The sequence below is a fragment of the Ipomoea nil genome, unplaced genomic scaffold (assembly GCF_001879475.1).
Source record: "Ipomoea nil cultivar Tokyo-kokei standard unplaced genomic scaffold, Asagao_1.1 scaffold1834, whole genome shotgun sequence".
Classification (NCBI taxonomy): domain Eukaryota; kingdom Viridiplantae; phylum Streptophyta; class Magnoliopsida; order Solanales; family Convolvulaceae; genus Ipomoea; species Ipomoea nil.
The window spans coordinates 4857114-4874059 of NW_017618262.1; the positions used below are offsets into that span (position 1 = coordinate 4857114).

The 16946-nt window shown below is 36.6% G+C and overlaps 1 protein-coding gene across 4 annotated transcripts; it reads left to right on the forward strand.

Annotated features, from left to right (window-relative positions):
• Positions 1–2941: 2941 nt before the first annotated feature.
• Positions 2942–16340, forward strand: LOC109192970 (protein INVOLVED IN DE NOVO 2-like). 4 transcript variants are annotated; one of them, XM_019343699.1, is made up of 7 exons: positions 2942–3180; positions 3309–4225; positions 12313–12494; positions 12804–12872; positions 12973–13257; positions 15481–15681; positions 15914–16340. In XM_019343699.1, exons 2-7 carry the CDS (start codon positions 3316–3318, stop codon positions 16211–16213), a joined length of 1947 nt encoding a protein of 648 aa, XP_019199244.1. In that variant the 5' UTR covers positions 2942–3180; positions 3309–3315; the 3' UTR covers positions 16214–16340. The 4 variants fall into 4 exon arrangements, with proteins under 4 accessions (XP_019199244.1, XP_019199245.1, XP_019199243.1 ...); XM_019343698.1 differs by lacking the exons at positions 2942–3180; positions 3309–4225 and adding exons at positions 10891–11114; positions 11228–12144; XM_019343700.1 differs by lacking the exons at positions 12313–12494; positions 12804–12872; positions 12973–13257; positions 15481–15681; positions 15914–16340 and adding exons at positions 4384–4565; positions 4771–4839; positions 4943–5230; positions 6540–6740; positions 6999–7497 and having other exon boundaries at positions 2945–4225.
• The last annotated feature ends 606 nt before the right edge of the window (positions 16341–16946 follow it).

Sequence of the window (16946 nt, forward strand, 5' to 3'; positions counted from 1 at the left end):
CCCCGCCTTCAATGTATCAAGATCCGAGACATGCTCAGTAATTCATTTATTGTTATAAGGAAAGAAGTAGTCGGCGATGAGATTGTTAGAGTTTCCTGTGGTAAGGAGAAAATGGATTGGCTTGTGGTATCCCATAAATTACGGGCTGATGTAATTCGTTCTGATGTGCAAACAACAGAAATATCCATGGCTTTTACATTGCAGGAGACAGTTGATGGAAACTACAACCCATACCTGAACCAACAGCCTGTTTTTGCTTTTCTTCCTCTGAGAAAATATGGCCGCCTGAGGTTTATTATTCAGGGTGACTTTGTTTTGCCTTCATCTAGGGAAGAAGTTGATGGAGATAGCCCTTGGAATCAGTGGCTACTCTCTGAATTTCCTGACCTGTTTATTAATGCAGAAAAATCATTTTGCAATCTTCCATGCTTTAGAAATAATTTAGCAAAGGGTGTTGCAGCATATGTGAGTTTTGTTCCCCTTATAGGGGAAGTGCATGGATTTTTTTCTAGTCTTCCTTAGATGATTCTTTCTAAATTGCGGATATCCGACTGTTTGATTCTAGAGGGTGAGGAGAATGTGTGGGTTACTCCTTGCAAAGTTCTGAGAAATTGGACTGAACAGGCTCGCACTCTTTTGCTTGATAGCTTGCTTCTTGAGCATCTTGGCCTTGGTTATTTGCATAAAGATATAGTTTTATCTTATTCATTAGCAAGGGGTCTGGGCATTGAGGAATATGGACCCAAAGTTCTTATCCAGATTTTATCTTCCTTGTGTTGTATGGAGGATGGTTTGAAATCCATGGGCTTGCCTTGGCTATCAGCATGGCTAAATTCCATCTCTGGGCAAAGTTCACCTGAATCTGGGATAGGATCAGATCTCATAAAGACCCTGAGAAAAATTCGATTTATTCCTCTTTCAGATGGCACATTTAGCTCAATTGATGAAGGGGTCCTATTTGGTTGCATGGAAGAGAAAGATGCCTAACTCAAAGTGTGGGTTAAGCAAGAAGGAAGTGAATAAACAAATGAAATGATAAAATTGACCCTGGTAAATCGGAGGTCTAATCGGAGTGTTGCCGGAAAACGGACGGAGGGACTAAAATGATTAAAAAGAATTATTTTCGGGGACTAAATCGATGATTAAGGAATTAGAGGACTACATTCACAGTTTGACAATAATTGAGGGACCAAATCGTTGATTAACTCTTCTAAAATTGTTCATAATTATGTAATCGTTAGGTTGTGGAACTGTACCCACCTTGCAAGGTGGATGCTATTCTATGTTCACAATTACTAAACTATATGTTCATAATTATAAAGCTATATATTCATAATTTTTGAACTTCATATTCATAATTATTAAACTTTATATTCATAATTACAGAATTTTATGTTCATAATTACTGAACTATATGTTCATAATTATTATAAAGCTATATATTCATAATTTTTGAACTTCATATTCACAATTATTGAATCTCTATATTCATAATTACAGAACTATATGTTCATAATTATGTTCACAACTCTATGTTCATAATTATAGAACTACTATGGTCCTGTTTGGTAAAAAATTGGCCTATAGACCAATTTTGACTTATTTGACCACTATTAATTGTTTGATTTAGTTAAAATATCAATATAAATGTTTAGTTAATTAGCTTTTTGCAATTCCAAATGACTAAAATTCAAAAAGCTACTCCAAGTAACTTTTTCAATTAGCTTTTTGAGAAAAGAAATTATATCAAACAGTTATCAGCTAACAGCTAATTTACCAAACACTTTTATACAATCCATTGATGTTATCAACTATTTATATCATTTAATTAACACAATCAGCTAATAGTCATTTTACCAAACATGGCCTATATGTTCATAATTTTTGAACTATATGTTCATAATTATGTCAAATTATGTTGTGGAACCGTGTCCACCTTGCAAGGTAGACACGATTTCAAAACGGCGTCATGTCAATTAAAAAAAATTGTTTTCTTTCGCTGTTAACCGCGTTTGTCTTCAAGAAGTCTATGTTCATAATTATAGAACTCTATGTTCATAATTTCTGAACTTCATAGTCACAATTATTGAACTTTATATTCACAATTACAGAACTCTATGTTCATAATTATAGAACTCTATGTTCATAATTTTTGAACTCTAGAAGTCTATGTTCATAATTTTTGAACTCCATATTCACAATTATTGAACTCTATATTCACCAATTACAGAACTCTATCTTCATAATTATAGAACTCTATGTTCATAATTTTTGAACTCTATATTCATAATTCTTGAACTCTACATTCACAACGTCTCACTAAATTGTTTTGACTATTCAACTATAGATACTCAGGTGGTGTGCAAGACTATTCAACCAGAGTCAGTCATGGGTACGTTTGACCATATTATTAAAGAAAGTTTAAGTTCCTCCAAAGAATTTAGGTTTAAATTTATGAAACAGCGAATCAAGTTTTCCCTAGCATTACTAGGAAAATTGTTTCTATGTCTGACGGTAAGGAATATTTGACCATTGATTTTTATTGTAAACGTTTCAGCCTATGTTTAATGAATTAGCTTCTTTATTTAAAAAAAAAATAGTATTACTATAATAAAATTAGTGTCTGAAAATAAAATTTTAAAAATATATATTATTATCAAATAAAATTGTTGTATAATTAAAATGATTTTTTTTGAAAGGAATTAAAATGATATTTTAGTATTACTATAATTAAACTATTGAGTGTGTGGGTTCGAGTCTCAGTGGAGTTTGTTCTTCACTAAGTTGAGAAAATAACAGATACTTCATTGTAAATTTGTAATAGAGTCAATAGCATTAAAAAAAATAAAAATAAAAACAAAAACTATTGAGTGTGGAAAATTGACATTAAAGACTAAAGAGTAGCAAATTCCGGAAGAAATGACAGAATGTGTGTAGTTTGTCTTCTAGCAATCTAGCCAAGTCGAGGCAAGTTTTCCAATGCCATACCCAAGTCGACCTTGGACGATCTATCTTCCCTTCTGTAAAATCTCTCTACCTTCCTGCTAAACCCAAACCAGATTCCATTTCTGGCAATTTTTTTTTTTTGTTTTTGTTTTTTTTTTTGGGTTCAAACTTCAAAGCTACAACTGAGAATATAAGAAGCTAAGGACTCCCAACAACCGAACCTGTTACTGCTAAGTTCTAACTCAACACTTTATTCTTTACTTATTTCTGAGCAGATGTTTCTATCTAAAATTCTAAATGCATGTGATTATCTTCTATTATTTATTGTTAAACTGAACTAAAAATTCTTTGTTTCATTACAGGCAGACAATGCCTTACAGGAGAAAGTTCGAGCTGCGTGACTGTAGTAATTCAAAGCTGGAAGACTTGAAATGTAGATACTATAAGGATTTGAGAGATAGAGAAGACAGAATCAGGGGATCAGGAGAGTATTTCCGATGTCCATATTGTCGGGATAAGAGAGGTAAGGAGTATGATATGCAAGGGCTCCTAAGGCACTCTTATAGGATAGGTTATGCTTCAAAGTCTTCAAGTTTGAGAGAGAAGGCTAGACATTTAGGGTTGCTTAAGTATTTAGAGAGGCATAGATATGCTAAAAGTAATGCTAGGCATCCATTGCCCATTGATCCTTCTACCAATGGAGCTAATGAAGAAACTTTTGTTTGGCCTTGGATGGGAATCATTGCTAATATTCCTGTAGTATATAAGGATGGAAAATTTGTTGATAAAAGTGGTCAAAAACTGAAAATGGAGTTGGTTGCCAAAGGATATAATCCAGTGAAGGTTTATACATTGTTGACCAACAGGGGTTTTTCAGGATATGCCATTGTTGAATTTAATTGTGATTTTTCTGGATTTGCGAATGCAATGGCATTTGCATGGGAGTTTGAACTGGATAAGCATGGTAAGCAGGAATGGTATTCAAGTTTGAAAGATGAGTCAGATGACAATCTGTATGCATGGATTGCTGGCAAGGAAGAGTACGATTCAAATAGTATCCTTGGGAATTATCTAAGGAGAAATGGGGATTTAAGAACTATTTCTGAGATCCAAAATGAGAGTAGAAGAGAAAATTCCCAACTATTTTCTAACTTGATCAATGAGTTGGAGTCAAAGTACAAGGAATGTGAAGAGATGGAGAAAATGATAAGTAACACTGAAGTTGTAATGATCAATGTGATGAAAGAAAAAGTGGAGATACTCGCAATGCAAAATAAAGGTACATAAATTATGGTTGTTTTCATATCTACTAAATTGCAAATCTACTTGTGTTCATTTCTTTTAATTATTTTGGTTATACTAATAGAAAGGAAGAGATACTTGCCAGTTTGAAATGCATATATAACACTATAGTTCACTTATTTCTTTTTTCACTAGAGTGGGAGATGATACACCAGGAGGCACTGAATCAGGTGGAAATCATTTTGAGTGAGAATGAGACAAGTAAACACCAATTGGATGATCATATAAACAAGCTGAAATTGCGAGAAGATGAAATAAGACAGCGTGAAAAACTTAATGAAAGTGAGAAAAGGAAGCTTGACTGTGAGAAAGAAATGGTATGTTGCATTTTAATTGGGTTTATGAAAGATTCATTGACTGTGGTCCTTGTAGTTGGATGACTTTGCAAATGCATTCTTTCTTTTAGATAACCATGATGGAAGTTCTTGTTCTAGTTCTATTTCAGAGCAAAACAAAATCCAATAACCTAGTTGAATGTATGGAATTAGGAATTTCTGAAATGGAAAATTTTATTTTCCTCAGAATGAGAGAGCAATTTTGGCACAAAAGAAGGCTTATGAGACAATGGTGAAACTGGCTGATGAACAGAAGGTAAGCTATTCCTCTTTTGCTTCAAGACGTGTACAGGAAGCAAATTCAATGGAATGCTGCTGGAAAGTTGGCAGTTATGCTAATGGCTTGCTATTTATTTCAGAGAGAAAAGGAACAAGCGTTGGAGAAAATTATTGCGCTGCAAAGAGAACTTGATCGGAAGCAAGCATTGGAGTTGGAGATAGAGAAGTTAAAAGGTTCCATCGAAGTTAGGAGACACATGAATGAGGAAGGAGATTTGGCATCTAAAACCGAATTGACATCAATTGAAGAAGAGCTGAAAGAAAAGCAAGACGAACTTGATTATTTGGAAAACACGAATAGTGAACTTATTATAAAGCATCAACGTGACAATGATCAGGTGCAAGAGGCTCGCAAAGAGATGATCAATGTGAGCCTTCTATACAATTTCTTTTTTGAAACCTATATAATACATTATTTTTATATAAAAATATAATGGCATCATATAATTTCTTTTTAACTGGTTGCTTTAACTGAAAACTGATCAGAGTTTTTTATGTTAGTTTTCAGTAATTTGATTGTGTATGGTTAATTCCCAAGTGGTTCTAACTTCTAAATGAAACTGATAGATACAAAGCTTAATTACTCTAGGGGTATCATCTACTCCGCTAAAGCATTTAGAACTCAAAGCATGAAGTAAAAGTTAGTTCCCTGGTTATTCCTTACCCAATGTTATTCATTTTAAGTAGTTGATGGTTATTTCAGCAAGCTCTATAGTCTATATTAAAGTGGAGTAGTATTTCTTTGTGCAATAAGTATTGAGATAGTTTATGTAGAGGGTTGAAGGGTTGGAGGTTTTGTCTGGATCCTTGAACCTCTGGTGCATAATTGCTTAATTATCTTTGTTGTTTATTTGGTGTCAAATAACAGACAATCAATGTCTGCTATACTTCCTAGCTATGCTGAGAAATCCAATGACTTTGGGCCAAAGACTTGAAGGCTTTTTTGGGATCCTTGAACATTTGATTTCAAATTACTTAATTATCTGCCTTGATTGATAAATATCTAGTAAGCCGACAGTCAATGCTTGATATGCTATAGCTACAAATCCTTTGATAAGAGAACTCAGCTATGCAAGTAGAACTTCTAAAAACAGAGGGCCCTGTTTAGTATTGGAAAATAGCTTAAATTTACTGTTTGCATTCTTCCATAATTTTCACTGTTTTCATGTTCCAAATGGAAAAACAAATTCAATTCTTCAAATGGAAAATGGCCACCCAATTTCCTCCCTTTCAAGGCCGAATTCTCCATTCTATCCCTAATTGCCAGACTCACCCCTTGTTGGTACTGCCTCTCTTACATGGTTAATGGTCCGTCTCTTTGAGCCATCTCTCAACATTCCTCTCTCAATCAAAGATTTGGCTTTGCCTTTTTTGCTTCTTCTTCATCTAATTGACTTAGTTAAAATCAACAGATTTTGCCAATTCTATCCCAATGTTCAATTTGAAGTTATAGGTTATGGTTGCTTAAATTAAATGATTGGTATGTGTTGCAGATAATTTATGGCAAAAAAATGGAAGTATCCAGTTTATCTTAACATTCTTATGGTCTTTTCTATCTCTTTAGTTGAAAATAATATAATTGTTTTCTAGTTTCCCGAACTATAAGTTGTGATTTGGTTTCTGTTATTGCATGCTTCTATAGAAACTAATGTTCCAAATTTTGGATTTTTATGATAGGGCTTGAAGGACTCTCGTGCCAACATTTGTGTGAAGAGAATGGGAGAACTTGATACGAAGCCATTCATCCGTGCTGCAAAGCTAAAATATCCAAAAGAAGAAGCATCACATAAAGCTTTAGATCTGTGTACCCTGTGGGACTATCACCTAAGGGATCCACACTGGTACCCAATTAAGGTTATCAAGAATGGAGGAAAAGATGTGGGTATCCCTTTGAATATGTTATTCTATCTATCTCATGCACACCACACACTGGTATTCACACGTACACTCTTTATGGAGCACTGGTAAGCAATACATCCTTCCCTCCTCTTTCCCCTCCTGCTAGCATCGAAACATAGGGGAGAAAATGAACACCAATAAATGGACCATTTGGTAGATACACAAATTCAGTTCTTTAAACCCAAAGTATGAAGTTCTCATTCCTAATTCGTGTGATAATTCAAATTGAACTTTCAGGTGTGGGTGATTAATGAAGAAGATGAGAAACTAATGGGTCTGAAGAATGAGTATGGTGATGAAGTGTATAATGCTGTGACCACTGCATTGATGGAGTTGAATGAGTACAATTCCAGAAGCAGGCTTCCAGTGTCAGAGTTGTGGAATACTAAGGAGAAAAGAAGAGCGGAATTGAAGGAAGGAGTTGATCAAATACTAAAACAATGGAGGAGGCTTAAGAACAGGCAAGGATCCAGTGCTTGAGATGCGTAGTTTGTCTCAACTTTGTCTATACGGTGCTAATACTAGTAATAGAAGTGTGTACTTGTTAGTAATAATAATAATGTATAGTCTTATATCATATACTTTATATATTTGTGGTGGTAGTTTAATAGACTAATTCTAGCCTATAGTTTAGAAGAGTATTGTGTTAGCTTTCCTATACTAGAAGTGTGTACTAACTTTTTGGCAAAAACTTGTAATTATGGATTAAGAATTTAGTACAGTACCAAGTTTTTGCCAGGTAGTAGCAAGTTAAAATATGTTCACAACCAGTAATCAATAGCATTGATGTTTGTATTTGAGCATCCCTATTAAAGTGATTTTGTTGATTGTTTTAAGGAGTTTTTTGCACTTTTAGTCCCACGACTATAGTGGCACTGGCAGAATTGATCCACGACTTTTGAACCTCGCAATTTTAGTCCACGACTATTGATTTTTTTGCAAAAATGGTCCTTCCGGTCACTTTTCCGTCAAAATTTCACCGGAAAAAAAAATCTCTATTTTTAACCGGGTTAAAATTGACATTTTACTTATCTCAAAAAATTAAAAGAAAAAAATTGATATTTGACTACATACAATATTAATGGGCTACATACTACTGCCCCAGGCGGCGGAGTACTGTACCACTCCAATGCTGCTGCTGGATAACCCAACTAGCCCGGGGAACGCCACGGCCGCTCCGCCGCTTACTGACAGCCCTGCCTGCTCCAGGAACTCTGCCGCCTGGGGCAGTAGTATGTAGCCCAGTAATATTGTATGTAGTCAAATATCAAATTTTTTCTTTTAATTTTTTGAGATAAGTAAAATGTCAATTTTAACCCGGCTAAAAATGGAGAAATTTTTTTCCGGCTAAATTTTGACGGAAAAGTGGCCGGAAGGACCATTTTTGCAAAAAAATCAATAGTCGTGGACTAAAATTGCAAGGTTCAAAAGTTGTGGATCAATTCTGTCAGTGCCACTATAGTCGTGGGGCTAAAAGTGCAAAAAACTCTTGTTTTAAGCATCCCCATTAAAGTGATTTTGTTGAGGGGATTTTTTAAAAAGGTTTTTAGTGACATGAAAGAGAAAGGAGATAAGAGAAAATTGTTGGGGTCATGTTATTTGAGAATTTTTTTGTCTCACAACATTTTTCATATTATAAAAAAAAATGTAAAAAGTCACACGTGAGACATTATGGTAGTGATCAACCTACTATGTGAATGAGATAGAAAAAAACCCACATTAGAGGGGTCTTCACCAAGTTTTAGGACAACAAAATTTCATGGAGGAGATTTTCACAAATGGAAGATGAAGACTTTGGCCAAACTTTTCTTGTGCAATATGGAGGTTTTTGTGGGCCCAATAATAGGGAGAAAGTGAAAGAGAAGGCCGGAAAGTCGTGCGTGGAGCAATGAATGGCGCCAAGGCATTAGACTTCCTGACTTTTTTTCTGGAAGTGTCAGTTTTTTTTTTTTTTTTATTAATTTCTTTTTATTTTTTTTTTCTTATTCTCTATCCTAGTTGACACCTAAACAATCACACCAAAATCCTCGCTATTTAGGATGCCCTGAGAATCATGCTAGGCTTCATTCCATTTTTCATAGCATTTGTTTTATGGCATTATGTGAAAGTGTTTCTCACCAATAAAAATGCTTTGACTATTCAACTTTATTTAATTTAGTAGGCCATTTTAATTTAGTAATATCAATAAGAGTGTTAAGAGGCAAAAATGTGGAGAAATAATCATTTTTCTTCTACTAAATGTGATTTTTTTAAAAAATATATTTTATAGACTCCAAAAAATCTACACCCACCTCTATTCAATTTGATTGAAGAAAAAAAAAAGAATAAATAAATAAATATCATAATTCTTCAATTAAATTAAACAATCATGACATATTATGTCATAGAGAATAAAAAATGGGGGTACGTCATGACCAAGCTAGGGTGGAGACTGAAAACGGAAGCACAAAGCTTGTGGGCTCGCACATTGGTAGCGAAATATGGTGACAGTAGGGATACCTTAGAATCTGGTGCGAGAAGGTGCAAGATGTCTAATGTCTGGAAAGGGACCAGTGAAGCAAAACCTTACCTGGAGAGAGGAACGACGCAAGTGGTTCGAAGTGGTAGAACAACACGCTTCTGGATGGACACCTGGCTAACGCCACAGCCCCTTTACGACCAGTTACGCATCCCCTTGAGCCTCCCTGACCTGTATGCCCACGTGAGGGATTACTGGGACAACCGTCGAGGATGGAAATGGGAGAAGCTGGGGAACACAGTGCCGAAAGAGACCTTGGAACAATTAGCAAGCTTTATGCTGACGGACACCAACATGGAAGATGAGCTGGGCTGGGGTCCAGACACGAAGGGCCGCTTTTCGGTAGGGTCTGCGTACGAGATGATCTCTATAACAGAGGCAACACCCCCTGATAATGATTGGACCCGTATATGGAGGCTTCGAATCCCTGGGAAAATTTGCTTCTTCCTCTGGCTGGTGAAACACGGGAGGGCTTTCACGAATGCCGAACGAGTACGAAGGAAATTATCGACTGATCCTTTTTGTTTTCGCTGTGCAGGGATTACGGAAGATCTATACCATTTATTCAGAGGGTGTCCTGCCGCGATGGAGATATGGGATACAGAGTTACCACAGAGCACAGCCACCAAGCTACACAATTTAAGTTGGGCAGACTGGTTGACCGTGAACCTTCGAGGAGACAAAAGATTGGGCTTCGATGATGGATGGCCGGAACGCTTTGGCATCAGGCTTTGGTGGCTCTGGAGGTGGAGGAACGACGCAGTGTTCAAGCATGAGTCCAAGCCGTTAGCGCAAAGGAAGGAGTGGCTCCGAAACTATGACGTTGAGGTTAAGGCGGCGTTTGCGGCACAAAGAAAAGTTGGGACGACCAACAAGGCACGACCAGTTTCTGCAGCGTGGGAGAGGCCACCTACAGGCTGGATGAAAGTTAACGTGGACGGATGCAGAAAGGCGGATGGGACGGCAGGCTGCGGAGGAATTTTGCGAGATGAGATTGGCCAGTGGAAAATGGGATTCACTTGCAACATTGGGAGATGCTCAACAGACGAGGCTGAGGCGTGGGCGGTTCTGCAAGGGATCCGGCTGGCTGTACACGCTGGGGTGAAGAAGTTGGTTGTGGAAAGCGACGCGAGAAACATTATGACTGACTTGAACAGAGACGATGGATACCAAAGCAATACCATTCGACGATGCAGACGTGAGGCGAAGAGCTTGGAAGAGGTGATTTATGAACATACCTACAGAGAGCAGAACAGCTTAGCAGACTATCTCGCCTCGTTGGCCCTGTCACATCATATTAGTGTTCAACTATTGACGGAGCCCCCACAGTCGCTCTGGGATGCCATCCAACAAGAACGTTTTGGCACCAGATCCCTCCGGGGTCTTAGAAACTACTAGTTTGTTTGGGTATCACCCTCATCCAGGATCAAAAAAAAAAAAAAGGGGGTACGTAGGTATTGAAAGTTCACATAAAATTACATTCTTTTCGTCATAATGTGCCGCCAATCATCAAGGAAGCATCGATTTTGGCCCCACTTCACCACGTTAATTTCAGAGCGCTTGCCGCGCGAAATATAATCGCCATAAAATAGCAAATTTGGGAAGAAATTGAACGATAGAAGATGTATAGTACGTTTTGTAGCCGAGGCAAGTTTCCAATGCCATACCCAAGTCGACCTGGACAATCTCTCTAGTCTCTACCTTCCTGCAAAACCCTAACCACATTCCATTTCTCGCCATTATTTTGCAGTTGTTCAAAGCTTCAACTAAGAATATAGAAAGCTTTGTGGCAAGAATATAAGAAGCTAGGGACTCCCAACAACCGAACCTGAACTGTTAACACTTTGTTCTTTACTTATTTCTGAGCAGATGTTTCTATCTAAATGCATGTGATTAGCTTCTATTATTTACTGTTAAACTGAACTAATAATTCTTTGCTTCATTACAGGCAGACAATGCCTTACAGGAGAGAGTTCAAGCTGCGTGACTGTAGTAGTTCAAAACTGGAAGAGTTGAAATGCAGATACTATAAGGATTTGAGAGAAGGAGAAGACAGGATCATCGGATCAGGAAAGTATTTACGATGTCCATATTGTCAGGGTAAGAGAGGTAAGGAGTATGATATGCAAGGGCTCCTAAGGCACTCTTATAGGATAGGTTATGCTTCAAAGTCTTTGAGTTTGAGAGATAAGGCTAGACATTTAGGGTTGCTTAAGTATTTAGAGAGGCATATATGTGCTGAAAGTAATGCTAGGCTTCCATCGCCCAGTGATCCATCTACCCAAGGAGCTGATGAAGAAACTTTTGTTTGGCCTTGGATGGGAATTGTTGCTAATATTCCTGTAGTATATAAGTTTGGAAAGTTTGTTGATGAAAGTGATCAAAAACTGAAAATGGAGTTGGTTGCCAAAGGATTTAATCCGACGAAGGTTTATACATTGTTGGCCAACAGGGGTTTTTCAGGATATGCTGTTGTTGAATTTAATTCTAACTTTTTTGGATTTGCAAATGCAATGGCATTTGCACGTGAGTTTGAACTGGATAAGCATGGTAAGCAAGAATGGTATTCAAGTTTGAAAGATGAGTCAGATGACAATCTTTATGCATGGATTGCTGGCAAGGAAGAGTACAATTCAAATAGTATCGTTGGGAATTATCTAAGGAGAAATGGAGATTTAAGAACCATTTCTGAGATCCAAAATGAGAATAGAAAAGAAAATTCCCAACTATTTTCCAACTTGATCAATGACTTGGAGTCAAAGTACAAGGAATGTGAAGAGATGGAGAAAATGATAAGTAAAACTGAAATTTTAATGGGCAATGTGATGAAAGAAAAAGAGGAGATGCTCTCAGTGCATAATAAAGGTACATACACTATGGTTGTTTTCATATCAACTAAATTGCATATCAACTTGTGTTATTTTCTTTTAATTATTTTTGTTATACTAATAGAAAGTGAAGAGATACTTGCCTGTTTTCCTTGTTTGAAATGCATATGTAACATTATAGTTCACCTATTTCTTTTTTCACTAGAGTTGGAGATGATACATCAGGAGGCATTGAAACAGGTGGAAACCATTTTGAGTGAGCAGGAGACAAGTAAACAACAATTGGATGATCATGAAAAAGAGCTGAAACTGCGAGAAGATGAAATAAGACAGCGTGAAAAACTTAATGAAAGTGAGAAAATGAAGCTCGACTGTGAGAAAGAAATGGTATGTTCCATTTTAATTGGGTTTATGAAAGAGTCATTGACTGTGGTCCTTGTAGCTGGATGCCACCTGCTAGTGAGAAAGGGGATGTGTGTGTATTAGTTTTAAAATCATGTGCAAAGTAATTTTTATTTTTATTTTTTTTGCAAATGAACTCTTTTTTTTGGGTGACTATGATGGAAATTCTTGTTCTTGTTCTAGTTCTATTTCAGAGTAAAAAAAAAAAAAAAAACAAAACAAAACAAAGTCCAATAACCTAGTTGAATGTATGGAAGTAGAAATTTCTGAAATGGAAAATTTTGTTGTCCTCAGAATGAGAGAGCAATTCTGGCACAAACGAAGGCTTATGAGACAATGATGAAACTGGCTGATGAACAGAAGGTATGCTATTCCTCTTTTGCTTCAAGACACGTACTGGAAGCAAATTCAACGGAATGTTGGAAAGTTGGCAGTTATGGTAATGGCTTGCTTTTTATTTCAGAGAGAAAAGGAACAAGCATTGGACAAAATCTGTAGGCTTGAAAGAGAACTTGATCAGAAGCCAGGATTGGATTTGGAGATAGAGATGTATAAAGGTGCCTTTGAAATTTGGAGAAACATGAATGACATGATTGAAGGAGATTTGACACCTATAAGCAAATTGTTAGAAGAGCTGAAAGAAAAGGATGATGAACTTGATTATTTGGAATGCATGCATTATGAACTTACTATAGAGCATCAACGTGTCGATGATCAGGTGCAGGATGTCTGCAATGTGATGATAAATGTGAGCCTTCTATAAGATTTTTTTTTTTTTTTTTGCAACCTATATAATACATGATTTTTCTATAAACACATTAATGGCATGGTATAATTTCCTTTTTAACTGAACAATGATCAGAGTTTTTGGTGTTAGTTTTCAGTAATTTAATTATGTATGATAAGTGCCTGTTTGGGAAGATTGTATTATAAGTGCCTAAGTTGTTCTAAATGAAACTAATAGATACAAACTTACAAAGCTTGTATAAGCTTGTGGTCTAATGGCACCCAGGTTGGACTCCCATATGGAAGGTTGTGAGTTCGAGCCTCAGTGGAGGTGTTATTGGCTCTTTGTGTTTCAGTAGGTTGAGAAAGTATGAACAGATACAACATTGTAATAGAGTCAGTCATTAAAAAAAAAGATACAAACTTACAAAGCTTATTATCTACTTTCCTAAAGCATTTATAACTCAAAGCATGAAGTAAAAGGTAGTTCTCTGGTTCCTTACCCAATGTTATTCATTTTAACCAGTTGATGGTTATTTATGCAAACTCTATACTGAAGTGGAGTATTATTTCTTTCTGCGACAAGAATTGAGATCATTTATGTAGATGGTTGAAGAGTTGGAGGCTTATACAAATCAGGCAGGAAAGGGAAGTAATCAAATAAGCAGAATGCAAGGAGACATATAATAAGAGATTGACTGATTATGTAATTTCTTGCTTATTTTATGGAGAACGTAATTAGGGATTGATTGATTATCTAATGATGCTCCTTATTTTACATATGGTAATATATTATAAATAGCGGGACCACCTCTTAGAAGAGAGGGCATCCTGTGGAATTAGAACAATTAGCTCTAAGTAATGGGCAATAATTTATTCTTGTTGGACAAATATTCTTAGAATTTCCTTGTTTTCTTTCATTTCCGTTTTACTTTATAATATCACATTCTCTTAAATTTTTTGGTTCAAATTCATCCCGTGTCTTTACTCTTATTGATTTTAAGGTAGCTAACGAGTGTGTGCACCTGGTTGGAAACCCGTCCTTAACTCGGTTGCAAATCTCTTTTAGCTTTTTGGGAAAATTGGATGACGTGGTATTGAGCTGCCTACTTTGGGAACTTATTGTTTCGCCTTCAATAGACAATCATGCTCTTGATCTTACCGTTATCCAACACTCTCAACTGCGCAAGTTTCTAGATGAACATCGCCAAATCTTTGATGAGGAACCTCAGGGGCTTCCTCCCTCACAGCCAAATGATCACATAATTGTTTTGACAACAGGTTGTTCTCCGGTTAGTGTCAAGCCATATCGTTATAGTCATCATAAAAAAGATGAGAGTAAATGGCCAATGGGAGATTGAACAGTTAGTTTAGCAATGGATTCCTTCAACTTGATCAATCCTTGATCCATTTTAGTGAGTAGTGTTTCCTGACTCTTCTCTAGTGTTTGAACTCTCGAGTCCAATTGTGTCATGTTGGTTGGCACGTCGAAGCAATTGATAAGAGTAAAGGGACATGGTGATTGGTGGATTTGAACCAAGAAATTTAGGAGATTATGTTTTATAAAGTAAAACACAAATGAAAGAAAACAAGAAAATTCTAAGAATATCCCTCCAAGAAGAATAAATTCTTGCCCAAGGATAGTTTGAGATAGTTTATGTTGAGGGTTGAAGAGTTGGAGGTTTTAACTGGATGCTTGAACCTCTGGTGCATAATTGCTTAATTATCTTTGTTGTTTATTTGGTGTCAAATAACAGACATGGTTAATGGCTCTTCTCTCTCAGTCATCTCTCAACACTCTCTCAATCAAAGATTTGCCTTTGCTTTTTCGCTTCTTCTTCATCTAAATGACTTAGTTAAAATCAACAGCTTTTGCCAATTCTATCCCAATGTTCACTTTGAAGCAAGGTTGAAAAAATCGCTAGGCGCCCTCTAGGCGCCTGGGGACCGCCTAGGGCGCCTAGGTGGCCGACCACCTAGCGCCTAGGCGCGATTTTTGCAACATTGCTTTGAAGTTATAGGTTATGGTTGCTTAAATTAAATGATTGGTATGTGTTGCAGATAATTTATGGCAAAAATATGGAAGTATCCAGTTTATCTTAACATTCTTATGGTCTTTCCTATCTCTTTGGTTGAAAATAATATAATTGCTTTCTAGCTTCCCGAACTATAAGTTGTGATTTGGTTTCTATTATTGCATGCTTCTATAGAAATTAATGTTCCAAATTTTGGTTTTTTATGATAGGGCTTGAAGGACTCTCGTGCCAACATTTGTGTGAAGAGAATCGGAGAAATTGATGTGAAGCCAGTCATCCGTGCTGCAAAGCTAATATATCCAAAAGAAGAAGCACTAGATATAGCTTTTGAGCTGCGTTTCCTGTGGGAAGAGTACCTAAGGGATCCAGGCTGGCATCCATTTACGGTTATCGAGAATGGAAGAAAAGATGTAGGTATCTTTTTGAATATGTTGTTCTGTCTATCTACATGGACACTCTTTATGGAGCCCTGGTAGTTAATACAACTCTCCCCCTTTCCGCTCCTGCTAGCATCAAAACATAGGGCAGAAAATGAACACGAATAAATGGAACATTTGGTAGATATGTAAATTCAGTTTTCTAAACCCAAAGTATGAAGTTCTCATTTCTTAATTTGTGTGATAATTCATATTGAACTTTCAGGTGTGGGTGATTGATGAAGAAGATGGGAAACTGGTGGGTCTGAGGAATGACTATGGTGATGAAGTGTATAATTCTGCGACCACTGCATTGATGGAGTTGGATGAGTACAATTCCACCGGCAGGTATCCAGTGTCAGTGCTGTGGAATACTAAGGAGAAAAGAATAGCGGAATTGAAGGAAGGAATTGATCAAATACTAAAACAATTGAGGGGGCTTATGGGCAGGCAAGGAGCTGATCAAATACTAAAACAAATGAGGCGGCTTATGGGCAGGCAAGGATCCAGTGACAGAGATGCGTAGTTTGTCTCAATTTTGCTCTATCCGGTGCTAATGCCAGTAATAGAAGTATTTATTGGCTGTTTGGTAAAAACTTATAATTATGGATTAAGAATTTCGTACCAAGTTTTTGCTTAGTAGTAGCAAACTAGCAAGCTAAAATATGTGCACATTTGGTTACCAAGTATCGTTCCTAGCTTCTGTGTGGCCACTGGAAAGTAGTAGGTGTTGCACATTTGGTTATACTTCCAACATGTTCAAACAATGGTAATCCAAAGCCAAAAGCTTTCTTGACTTTGGGTTGCCAAGGATGGACCAACAGGTTATCAATGTAATTGTGCTCATGGAAAAATCTGTGCCCACCGAAGAAGATGGGTGGTTTGGGGTTCAGGGATCTACACAGTTTTAACAAAGTGTTGCTAGCCAAATAAGGGTGGCGCATTCTTACATCACCAGACAACCTTGTCGGAAGAGTATACAAAGTCAGATATTTCTCACAGTTTGGCAACTCCCGGAGCTTTTGTTGGCAAAGCATACTGGCAGGGTGGAGTCATTTTTTTTTTCAATGGGAGTAAATATTAAAATAAAAGAAATATTTTAAAAAATAAATAAAATAATATGATGCATAACTATAAATATTGTTGGATATTGACAAACAATAAAATACATCAAATTTTTATAAAAATAATCATACTTTGATAAAGTAATTTGAATATAAAACAAATTATAAATCACCAGGGGCGGATCCAAGGGGCGG